This window comes from Pteropus medius, unplaced genomic scaffold (assembly GCF_902729225.1).
Source record: "Pteropus medius unplaced genomic scaffold, Ma_sr-lr_union100, whole genome shotgun sequence".
Classification (NCBI taxonomy): Eukaryota; Metazoa; Chordata; class Mammalia; order Chiroptera; family Pteropodidae; genus Pteropus; species Pteropus medius.
This window is the reverse complement of record NW_024344378.1, coordinates 42,972,492-42,985,726: the sequence shown is the minus strand read 5'-3', so window position 1 is coordinate 42,985,726 and position 13,235 is coordinate 42,972,492. Positions and strand designations below refer to the sequence as shown.

At 36.9% G+C, this 13,235-nt stretch overlaps 1 protein-coding gene across 2 annotated transcripts in view; it reads right to left on the bottom strand.

Moving 5' to 3' along the window:
• The window catches only part of MYPN (myopalladin), a 76,059-nt gene that overhangs the window by 15,549 nt on the left and 47,275 nt on the right, over positions 1-13,235 (bottom strand). For both annotated transcript variants that reach the window (XM_039871944.1, XM_039871943.1), the window contains 4 exons: positions 11,848-11,964; positions 11,002-11,374; positions 4,063-4,650; positions 3,548-3,686 (listed from right to left, as the gene is read on the bottom strand). In XM_039871944.1, the coding sequence (XP_039727878.1) occupies positions 3,548-3,686; positions 4,063-4,650; positions 11,002-11,374; positions 11,848-11,964 (1,217 nt within the window). The remainder of the gene's footprint in view (positions 1-3,547; positions 3,687-4,062; positions 4,651-11,001; positions 11,375-11,847; positions 11,965-13,235) is intronic.

Sequence of the window (13,235 nt, the reverse complement as noted above, 5' to 3'; positions counted from 1 at the left end):
ATCTATAGAGCCAAGTGAGATATTTTCTATAGCCATGCAACAAATCCAAAATTTTCTACTTGGTCAAGAGTTTTATTACCCTATATGAAACTAATGCAAATCCCATTGTTGTGTGTTAATTCAGCAAATATTCACTGACCATCTCCTCTGTGCCAGACATAACAGGGGTGCACCAATGAACAAGACACTCTTAATCCTAACTCCCAGGGAACTTGTGATTGGTGCATCCTGGATGGGCCCATGGCAGGCAACATTGGGACACTTCACCATCCAGCATCCATGGTCCTACAGTGCCCAAGGTGGGAAACCTAAGGCTGATGGCTATGTGGAATTCTCATTAGAAAAAGAATGATGGCTAAACTATTTGCTCACAAAAGAGAGTTTTCATAAAGAGTTTATGATAAAAGATGAAAGAGGTAAGATTTAAAAAGAGGAAATGATTAAGCAGCTTAGAGAAGAAGGAGATTGAGGAACAAAAGGCAGACCAAGAATTAGGTACTTATTCTTTATTCCTCTGTCATATAGGGCAGTATCTGAGAACTGCAGACAGTGTTAAAGAAGCATTAATTTTAAAAGTGAGAGGAAGGAGCAGAGTAAAGAAATGGGAAGGTTTTCAGAGAAATGAGGTCAAGGAGGAAAGTTGAAATAAGACATTAAGTGTGTGTATGTGTGTATGTAGATTTAGAAATTAACTACCAGCAAATAACAGGTTGGAGAGCATAATGTTAAGTCATGTGCGAATTAAAATCATTGGTCATGAAGGCTCCAGTACATTTTGTGATTCTGGGTTCCCTTGACTCTCAGATTCACCTTGCTAACCTAAACCATTTAAATTTTTTTGATGTCTGGTGAGGATCCACTGGTGGTGAATGATATCCCTCAAAATAAGAAATAATGCAGCTTAAAATTTTGAAATTGGGCACCTCTCTCTTGGCTTATTCCCAACCCTAAGAAACTTCATTGTCAGTTTAGAAAGCTAAACATTTTTATAAATATGAATATCTGAATGGATAAATATGAATGTCTGAATAAATATGCACATCTGAGGACACCTTGTATTGCACGTAGTTCTAAGAACCAACAAGCATATGTTAATTGCTAATAATAAATGTTATATAAAAATTAGAGGATGAGTGCTAGAATATTCCAACAGAGAAATTAAAGTGGTATCTATATCAAAGAAAACTCATTTCCTAAAAAGTATTTTAGAAGTTTGAATTCTGAGGAGAAAATTGTTTATAGTCAATAATATTCATTTTTTAAAGGACTTCTGGTTTATTTTCATGCTCAGCATGATATAGTAATGCTGGATGACACAAATGTCCTAGGACAGATACTAATTCTTCATTTGCTTAGGAATAAAATAGGGCAAGAGAGTCCAGCTTTCTGGATTTAAAAGTTTTTAAAGCAAAAAAGAACACAAAACAAGCGCATACTCTTCAGAAAAAATCACTTGCTTCCCCCTTATGTGTGTAGACTACTATGGGAGTGAGAAAACAAATCGTTTTGGTTCCTGTGTCCCCAGACTGCAGGTATAGATGGCTGTCAATACATAAGTGTTTCTTTATGATGGTTTTTCACTTTTCTAAACAAAGTTTCTTCTTTTTAACTTTACTGATGTGCCAAATACATATTAGACAGTTCTTCATGACATTTTCACTTTCATTTCCCAAGGAAGCAATGAACAAAACAATATTATAGTATGCTTATTGTTTTATCTCTCGAAACTTCCTCAGAATCAACATCTACCAATCTAATGCAAGCATTCCATCTCAGACAGTTTCTTAGTTTCTTGAATTGCATTTATGCAGCTTGGCTTTCATTATCCAAGGCATAGAAGGGAGTCTAAGAGCAATTCTGTAACTAATCTACCATAATAATTCTCAGAAGAATACCGATGCATGTCATAGATATTCAGTTGGAGAGACCGAGATGTTCTTGAGACTGCCCTTAGTACCTGCTATTAGCCCTGAAGTTAATTTATGATGGAGGTTTAACAAAGAATTCTACTAGATTTTTTGGCACTCGACCTATAGAAGTTCATATTTACATGTGCTCACATTTCAGGTAATTAAGAGAAAAACTTTACTTTCTCTATGGATTAGCATGTATCTACCTACAGACTAACTGTAAAAACAAAATCAAACAGTTCGTGTGCTCACCTGGTATCATTTTTACAGGGTTCTAAGTGCTCCATCTCTGAGTTGTAAAAGACATAGGTGGAACATACCTCTGATTTCAATGACACTTAGAAGAATTAAGAACCACGAATGGATGACAGTATTACAGGAAGACAAATTTGCATTAGACAAAATGACATTTATGGGGCTTAAAGGTAATTGTCATGAAACAGAAAAAGGCCACAGAGTTTCAGGGGAAATGTGAAAGTGTCCTGGAGACCAGGGCTCTGATTCTAGTTTCGCCACTGACAGTTTGACAACTGTGCCTCAATTTCTATCTAGAAGATGAGAGAGAAGAATAGCTGCCTTGGTATTTGCCTCCTAGAAATATGTATAATTTGGTGAATAATATGTGAGAAGTGTACTCAATTATGGCAAGCTTAAATATTCTGCTTCAATTCAATAATTTAAAGTCAATTTTAAAAAGGTTTTATGCATCACATTTTCAAAAGAATCCACTTGGTAAAAATTGCCCAACATATAACATAATTGTAAGATACTGTATATCCATGGTCCCACTCGAAATAAGAGACAGAAAACAGCATATGGTCAGGGAAATATGGAGCCTCATTTCCAACACTTAAGTCACAAATTCCACAATATTTGGAAAACTGTTTTGACTGAAATTTTATGTTATATTTCAAAATAGATTTTATCAGTTCCTACCTTGGGGAAAAAAATCAAGAATTAGGTTATTAAAATGTAAACCTGCATTAAAAAAAAACCCTCCTTATGAAATGCAAAAATAAATGACTCAAATAAGAAAATACTCGGTTTATCTTTCTTTCATTTGATGTTCACATACAGCTTTCCTCTTTCCCCTTCAGTGTAAACACTTACTAGTGAGCAAGGATTTGTACAAGTTGAACCACAGGATATTGCCTAATGGCTATTTCCGATGCTTCAACCTAATGTAAAGATTGAGAAGAAATGGTGAGCAGAACTCCAGGCACATTAGAAGTCAGATAAAGGACAGGTTAGAACCCATTTCTGTAAAGTCTGGGTAACCTCAAAGCTCAGATATTGAAACAGCTCAAAGGCGTGATGGTGACTGCCAATACTGAACTGAGGATTGCTGGAATGGACGACAGACTATCTAGGCTCTTTCCTTCTTTAACCTATTCTGTTCTAGGTAAACACATGTAGACAGGTAAACTGAGTTAACTATTGGGGCAATCAAGAACTTAAGATCCATGTGGATGAGTTTCTTACAAGACCCTTGGTTAATCTGTGCTCTCCCTTCCAAGACTGCAGTGTCAACCTCACTGATGTCAGATGACCTGAGCATCCAAAGAAGAATAGATTTAAGCAAAATTATATTCCTTACAATAAAATTCCAATAAACAATCTGAACCCAACAATCTTACCTGCTGATTTGATTTGACATCACTGAAATTCATTTTTTTCCCCAAGTCTAGAATCACTGCATTCTTAGTTTCACGAATGTACTCATCATTCACTGGCTGAGGAGATTTTGTATTTTTCTTCATTAGTCCCTGGGATGGCCTATAAAATAAATTCAGACATTACATACCCATGAAAAGCACTGCCCAATGTACAAAGGCCTGCAAATCAGTGATTGAAATGGCAACCAGACAACCAGCAGTCATCAGGCACTTGGGGAGGGCATTTTGTGTGAAAGTTGAACACTACACAGATAATCTGTGTTTTGTAGAGGTATTTTCAATGTTTAAATTACTTAAAATTATTTAAAGTAATCATGCCCTTTGTCTTACGGTGTTCAAATGTCCGTTTTGTGTCTAAGAGATAGGATTATTTAGAAAGCTACTAAATGGAGGTCTTGTCCCAGACCAAGCTATTTTATGCATGTGTATTTTCCTAACTGTCATCTTTTATATCAATAAACTTCAGTGACACTTACGTGGATGGTGCACTTCTAGGCAGCCCCATAGCATTGGTGGGTGGGATGGAAGGGAGAGAAGGCAGAACAGAGCTGAGGAAAGCCACTGGGTTCTGAATCCGGCTGGTGGGAGAGACAGGAGCTGGGGACACACAGCGAGGCTGAAACTGGTTTCCACTGGAGATGGAAAATGTGAATGGTGGTTGTGCTGGCTCTATTGGACCTGAAGGAGGTGGCTCGTTTTGGACAGAGACTCCTGGAGATTTGGTTTGCATGGAGGGGTGAGAAACTAATAGGCTTTCTTTGCTCACTGTCCTCTGAATGGCTTGAGGAGTGCTGCTGAGGGTGAACACTGGAGAGCTGGAAGGGGACACAGATGCCACAGTGGTGTTCGTGGAGGGGAAGAAATGCTTTGGCCGGGCGAAGCTGAACGCCTGTGATGAGGGAGCCTTCACAGGCTTGCTGGACATTGTCACTGCCGGGGGAGCAGTGGAGTTCAAAACACTCATGTTGAAAGGAAATTCCTTAGGAGACGAAGGAGATGGGTTTTGCAGCTGCTGTTGTTCCAGTAAGACTTGGTTGTGAAGCTGTTGTAGCTGACTGGAATCGCTGCGCACAGAACAAGAGTGAGGAGAGAGAAGGGAAATTGTCACCATCAGCCTTGCCCTTAAGAAAATGTGCAGACAGTTTGTTTATAACTTTATGCCGAGTAAGAACACACAACCAAGTTGCCAGGACTCAGATAAGCAATTCCTTGTGAGTTGTTTGTCTCTCCTTCTTTCTAAATCTGTTTTATTGTCAGTAAGGAGAGAGACCACTGCGATGCACAACTCTAAGAGGCATCATTCACATATTCTTTGTGTCGTGACCCTGGAGTTGTGCAACATAGCAGCCTAATTTTAATGTTACAAACTAGAAAAAAAGAAACAGAAACAATAGTCTTCTTGTTGGGAGTGCTCAAAGTTCTGAGATGAGCTGATAGTATCTCAGCTTTGAGACAGAGGCACTAGGTTATACTCTGATGTGAGTTACTGAAGGATGTGCTGTATTCTTCACTCTGCTTTGTTTTAGAGCAAACCTTAACAAAGCAGCTGGATGAGTCTTAGTGTCTCTCATCCTCTCCCAACAACAAAGCTTTATAGATAAGGTGACTGTAAGTCCCGATTCATCCTAGACTGTCCTGGTTGACGTCTTTTACTTGGCGTAATAATTAATAGGGCTCTTTCACTCTAAAAAATGTCATGGTTTGAGTAATAAATTATATGGTTCCCTTAATTATACACATTGCCTTAGACTTTTCTTGTTTTTGAAAGGAGAAAGAAGGTCAAACTGGGAGCAGTTTCTCCTTTTATAGGGACCTCAGTCACAGAAGCATTATATAATTTGCTTTAAGTCCTACAGTCTATTTAATTTCTCTTAGTAAACAAGTTATTTTTTAAGAATAAAAGTGTTTAAAAATTGTATATTCATGAAGTTGTAAGGGCTGTCAAACCATTAGGAGAATCTATTTTTGAATGAATAACCATAGGAAGATCCACAAGTGCTCCAAGGCCGCTGTGGTTTTATGTTCTTCAGAAATATAGGTTGCTTCTGAAATATAGAAAGTGATCTATTGAACATGAGATCTATTAAAAACAAAAGGTTTTGTATTTGCATACCATCAGGAAAGACAATACCAACAGCGATAATGTTGAACTAGAAGGTTCTCTACACCTTGATTTTTCTTAATTCTGGATTTTAAGACCTTTTTCCTTCCCATCTTTAACAATTCTGATACTCAATATATGGAAAAGTAACTTCAAAAAATAGAGACCCATCTTTGTTTTCATTACTGCTGTCAAATGCTGCATACTGTGCAATCTTTGTTTATCTATGTAAACTTTTGTCTTGAGTTAAACTAAGAATTCAGAAGTGCTAGCCACTTGCCACAGTAACTTTCTTCTCCTCCTCCTTTTTTAGAAATGAGCATTTAGGCTGAGAGAATAAAGTAATATAATTAAAAATTAATTAAACTTTTAAATTCGATCATAGATGAAAGATTCAGCCATTAAGAAAAACAGAAATATCTCTGTTAGATTATCCTTAGAAAAATATATACAATTAACATTGTTTCTGCTGATGCTGACTTTTCCAATGACATGAAAATACAAAACCTTTAAATTTTTAATGGACCTTATATTTGGCAGGTCACATTGTGTGACTGCTATGGCATAAGGACAATGCCATGTAGTTTTCAGGACATGTTTGTATTGTAGTCTGAGTAAATTTTAATTTGATGACATTGCATAAATATTTTATTATGGTTATGGAAGTAGAAAAAGTTGTATCTGAAAAGCAAGTAATCATAGAAAGATAAAGATGATAAAAAGGGGCCGGGAAGTCATTTGGTATTGATTGAGTCTCATTTTCCTTTCGTTCCCACTGAACTAAGAATCAGCTTTTTTACTTAAGCAGGATTCAAGTGGCCTGTTAGCCCTTATCATTCAGTACAGTCAGTATAATGGATTACAGGGGAGGATCACAAAACTTAAACATAACAAGTCGTTTTGATTATCTAAGATTATGTAAGAATTCATTTGAGAATAATGCATCTTTTTGTTTGAACACTTTTTAAAATTTTTATTAAACTCTATCTTGTTTCAAAAGAGATTTAAAACAACTGTTTAGATTCACTTATTCAATACATCAAGGCAAGGTGTCAATTCCATTAGTCAATGAACTTTTATTGAATCTTCTATGTGTCTGCTTTACCAGATACCTCAAGAGATACAAATACTCGAGACAGTATGAGCTATTCAGAACTCAAAAAACTTACTATATATACATATAATACAAATAACTAGTGGTCATCTACAGATAACCTAAGGAACTTACTATTTAGTAATAAAAGTACAAAGTTAATGCAAGAATAAAGGGAGGGAAGATTAATTACATACCATACCAGTTCAAAAATCCTGAGTAACCCCTCTAATTCAAACAGCCTGTTATAAATTGCTATAAACTCAGCTATCCATTTCTTGTTGCTATAAGAATTTCTGAAATAAGATTTATACCCAAGTTTTCTTTCTTTTTTTTTTTTTTGGTAGATTTATCAATTCTCTCTGGTTATTAAAAGTACCTTCTCTTTTTCCACAACTTAACTTAAGCATCGTACTCAAGAATATGGGCTCTGCAGAAACGCAGATTTAGGTCGTAATCCTGACTCTGTCATTTATTATCTGTGTGACTTTGGGTAGTCTCTAGACTTTTCTGACCCTAATTTCCTCCTAAGTAAAAGAGGAATAAGTAATATCTCTTCACGTTGTGAGAATTAATAAATAAATCACCAAAACATCTAAGTGGTCAATAAATGGGGACTATTATATTTTTTACTTTCTGAACTACAAATATCAATTTTAAGATTTGTAAGAATAAAAATCAGTTTCAGAATTATAAGAATGCTTCTCGTGGTTTCTAAAATACAGAAGAATTTCTTACGGATTTTGAACTGTCAAGGTGAAATGTCAATGACAAACACAACAAAACAAACTTGGGATACTGTATTGTGTACTTTTGAAAGCAATTTTGGCAACAGCAATTTAGGGCAGTGTGTGCTTGAGCCAACTCTGGATGGCTCTGGAGAGCAGATTCTGCACATCTCATCCCTATTCCCAGTTCAATGACCTTCCTTTAGTAGCTACAAATCAGCCATGGTGGGAGGAAATTTGCAAATGCTACAAATCAGGGCTTCCCCGCCTCTGCCCATTGTTAAAACATTTGCCAACACATCACTGAGTAGGATCGCTAATTCTTAGTAAATATGGCTCTTCAATCAGCTTTTAGCTGTGGTTTTAGCAGTGTTTGGTGTGCTGGCTGCACATTAGAATCACCTTGAGATCATAAAAGACAAACCAACCTCACAGATTTAGGCACCACTGCCCAGAGAGTTAATTGGCCTGGGAAAGGATCCAGGCATAGTTATTATTATCTTTTAAAATATACGTCAGTGGTTCTTAAACTTTAGTGAGCCTCAGAATTTTCTGGAGGTTCTTGCTAAGACACAGATTTTTTTTGAGCCACCCCCACCCCCTGCTGCCAGAGCTTCTGATTCAGCAGGTCTGGAGGGGGGCCTGAGACTCTGCATTTTTATCAAACTCCTGGGTGATGCCAGTGCTGTAAGTAGCAAGGCTCCAGTTGATTCTCCAGGACTGAGAACCACTGCTCTAAAGAAACACTTATCCCCAAAGTACAGGCTTTCCCAGTACATTGTCATTTTTGTCTGACATTTTACTTACTTTAAATGTTAATTGTTTTTGTTTTTGTTTTCCGAGGTGTGGAGGAGTGTGTGACAAGGCAGGTGGGTGATAAAGGGTTGTAATTCAGATTGTCCAATCTAGACTTATAGTTTCCAACCTGGCTGCACATTAAAATAGTATGAGGAGAGATTCTGATTCAATCGGGATGGAAAGCATAAATATTTTCTAAAAACTCCACATTTTGTTCTAACGTGTAGCCAGGATGATGAATAATTGATCTAGACAGGTTGATATTCAAGTTGAAAATTTCAAGTCTGAATTATCTAGGCTTTGATGATAACAGTGCTTAAAAATGAGAGCTTCCCTTTCTGCTGCAGTTTAAGATTTGTAAGAATTGTATCTATTGTTCATATGAATAGCAAATTGAAGGAACAAGCAGAAAATTGTACCCTCGAGAAGATTAGTCATAGAGTCAAAATATTTTAATGAAAAACCTAGAATTTTAAAACCAATGAGGCTAAAACCAGTAAGAGGAGATTGTAGGCATGTGGATCTCATACATGTACGTGTGTGTGTGTGTGTGTGTGTGTGTGTGTGTGTGTGTGAGAGAGAGAGAGAGAAAGAGAGAGAGAGAGAGAGAGAGAGGATGCACATGTACCTATGCTAATGCAAACCTATACAACAATTAAGAGAAAACTTTAAAAAGACAACAATATTAAATAATTATCTAGTGCTGAGGACTGGATATTTAGAGGATGCTACTACATAATTTAGTAGAAAGAATTTTTATATCTATTGGAAGTCTCATTTGGGAGATACTACTGGCTGACTGTCTAATTTTCCCCTTTGTAAAATAACTCAGTTTTATTCATGGAGGCAATGTGTATAGTTAAAGACTATACTTTCCAGCCTCCTTTGCAGCTAGTATAACATGTGATTAAGTTCTGGCCAAGATATAAGCAGAAGATTTTGGATAATACATGAGAAGGCTTCTTAAAAGGAGTCTGACATCAGGACTTCAACCTATTTGCCCTTCCTGCTGCTTGAAATGCAGGTGTGATGACTAGACCACCATCAGCCATACTGGACCATGAGGGGACCTGGAGACAGCCAGTGCTGAAGATGGCAGGGTAGAAAGATAGAAGACTGTGTTCTTAATGACTATGGAACCATCATAACAGCTCCAGACTGCCCATATAATTCCTTTATTCGAGAGAAAAATAAACCCTCATGTGTCTAATCCACTGTTGTTTGGGTTTTCTGCAACATGAAGCTAAACCTAATCCTAACTGATATACCAAATAGCCCCCAAACAGTCCTGAGTAAGAAGAGGCCCTACGAAGAAGGCAATTCCCAAGGAGATTGTTTTGGGTTACCTGTTCTCACAACTCTCTTCTCTGAGAACTGCCCCCATATATAGTTCTGATTTGATCTATTTGACTCTTCTTTCCTCTAAACATAAATCCTCTTTACTTGACCCGGCTGGACCAGTTGGTATTTGGACCAGTTGGTATTTGATCCATTTGACTCTTCTTTCCTCTAAACATAAATCCTCTGTACTTGACCCGGCTGGACCAGTTGGTATTTGTGATGTAGAATGTGACATGCCATGATGGCCCAAATATGAATCGATGAGTCTTCAAAGAGAGAAGTGGAGTGAATATGCAAAGAGGAAACAAGGAGCTTCTCAAGACACAGAACGTGAGCAGGGACAGAGCTGGACTGCTAATTCTAATTCTGTGTGCAGGGCCTGGTTGTTTTGTTTACCATTCCTGCCTAAATCCCTACAATAACCTCTCCAACTCTTTTTTACTTTAGGAGGATTCCTATTTCCTGGGATTGGCAGAACTTTGAAGGGACAGAGACATTTCTGGATGTGACTTTCCAAGAAGCGTGTTTCATAACGCTTAATTTTATGCCCTGAATTTTGCCGTAGGTGGTAATGAGAAGAACATAAAACTTAACAACATGAACTGCTTTCAAGGAACATCTTGCAGTCAGCACTGAGAAATACGTAATAGGAGCAATGATGCTGTAGATTTTAATGTTGATATTTAAAGGTTTATATGATTATAAACATAATTTTTATCATTTTGCTATGTGGATTACACCAAACATAATAGTAGTATCATGTTCTGTGTTTGCTTTACTATAGATAAACATTAAACATTGTAACACATCTCCAATGGAGACTTTCTAGATGGTTAGGGCAATGACTACATCAGGCTCCTGAGGTGAGTTTGAAAATCATGACTTCTTCTTTCATCCCATTATATTAAAAAATAAAAAACCTTACTGTGGTTACTACAGCCTGTCTAGACGTAGCAAATAACTATGCAAAAATATTAAATATCTTTTCCATAATGACTACAAAAGCTTAAGTTGAAGCAGAAATGGGAAATATAAGGATGAAATTACAGATTATAGGGATTGTTAGATGCAAGAAAGGACTTTATAAGAAGAATGTAGAAATGCTTTACCTGGAGCTTTCTAATGTTAGACAAACATCTTTTTGAGCTAGTGTAGGTGTAACATTTCTTGGAGGTAGAACATTAATGGTAAGGATGATAGTGATAGTAGACTTACATTGATGTAAGGATGTATGGTTTGCAAAGCATTTAATGTGTGTTTTCTCATTTTATAATTCCCCTTTTCAGCTCCATCATTTTTAAGAAGGGAAGACTCAGAGAAGCTCATTGGTTATCCATTCTAACTTTTTACTTACAGTTTAGGTTTGGCCAGGACTGGAGGGGGCTCTTTGACTGGTGAAGAAGGCTCTGGGATTTTTGCTGCCTGTCCATTGAATCTCTCCAGGAAAGAATCAGGTCTGGTCTGGTTGGTAGTCACCATGCCACCCTCAGATGACGCTTCACTTCTTTTGTCATCTTCAGGCAGATTGAAGTGTACACGGAGCCCAATCCTGGAGCTGGAACGGGGCTCATTGTGGTTTACCAGGACCCCTTCGAGTTTGGGTTTAGGGGGCTGTTCCACAGAAGGAGGCTCTGGGTTGGGTGGGGATGGCTGTTGCTCAGTAACGGCCAGATTGGTGGTAGAGCTGGCTGAGTGAAGAGACCCATTATGTCTGAGGTCTTCGTTTCCTGAGAGGACAATAACAGGAGCTGAGCTGTAGCCTTACTCAATAAGACTGAGATAGAATTGTAACGATGAGTTGGGGCATGTGTTCAAACTAGGTGAATGTGCTAATAGGAAAACGCTTTTCAAAAACAGAAAATGTAATCTGGAGCATTAAAAAATGGTGACTTACAGAAAAAAAAAAAAACTAAACCAAAAATTTAAGTACCATTTTGGAAAGAATATTAGAAGTTTATATAAGACCAAGGAGATATTTTCTTAGGGAGTATAACAATGGATGATGGTGGTGGTGGTAGTTTTAAATGCAATAAGAAATTAAAAATTGAATATTGTTCAAGAACACTTTCATCAATAATTCAAAAAAATTTTTTTTTAGGACAACCAAGTTAGCTTCATATGAAAAGTAGTAAGGAAGGATAATACAAACTCTCCATAATACTCATGGTCTAAATTGTTCTGGCATTTAATGAGTCCTTACCTCTTACATCTAGCTGTGCAATGCTTGACACCGTGCCATATTTGTTGCTTGCAGTACATGTGAAGCACCCGGAGTCTTCTGCAAAGACCTCAGCAATGACCAAAGTACAAATCTCCTCTAAACGCCAGTAAAACAGAATAGTTACTGACTCAACTACGGAAATGAAATTATGGAATTTACTGATATCAGATGCTCATTCTATAAAAGTCATATATAAGAAGCTGGTTATATTAATTGTTTGAAAATACGTCATCCAATTATTTGATTGAATAGTCTGATTGGCTAAATTGGTCAATTGACTAAATGAGTCAAAAGATATAGAACAAAGAACTCCATATAGACAGACTATCAACAAAAGAATTTTATGACAATATAATATATTGTATATTATGGATTCTCTTCTATTTTTATGTCATTAGTCTAGATGACAAAAATAGAACTGAGAAACAATAAACTTAAAAATCACAAAAACACATTAGAAGTTAAAGCAAAAGGAGATTTGTGTGAAATTAAAGAATTAATAAAAACATTTTTACACCCATTTCATTATTTCTGTGGGGAACCTTTGCAGTGAGGTAATTTTAAAGGAAGGCCACAATTTATAACTAGATAATATATATTCTACTTAGCTGATAGTAATTAGTCGATAGAGTAATTTGAAATTCTGGGTGAAAAACAAGTGAAATACACATTTTTTCCTTTGTAATACCATGAGAATTCTTATACCCCAATTCCTAGTGAGGTCCATATGCTTATAGCCTAAAATTATTATAGTTAAGATATTCCTTGACAGCTAATGAAGAGATGTCTAACACAGTAGCATAAACCTCGAGTTATCATTCAGTAGACCTGACATTAAAAACAAAATTAATAAAACCATAGTTGTATTAGGAGAAACTTGGCATCTCAGTGTTCCATGATAACTGAATTGAATTACGTATACAACCTTTAGGAAAACTGGCAACCACAGCAGACAGTTGAGTATCTGCTCAATTACTCTACATCCACCTTCCTCTTTATAAATAGAATCCTAACTTTGTCCATTCTCCTTGAGTGGTCATGTGCTTTAAGGCAAGGTGGCCTATCCCAGCCTCAGGTGGTAAATCACAATTGGTCCTGCTAAGGCAGTCGTGCTAACTCTAGTCTTGCTAAGTAGTGGCATATGACACACAAATCCAGTCAATGAAATATTAGAGAAAGTCTTCTGCGAGTTTCTGGGGACATTTTCCTTGCTCTTAAAGGGACAAAAGAGAATGTTATTCCCTGTTTTGGCCTCTGAATATTGTCATCTGTATGCTGTATCAATACTGTGGCAACTGTCTTGGGTATATGAGTAAAACTAGCCTAAGAAGATACGCTGAAGATGGCAGAATGAAAATGGAAAAAAG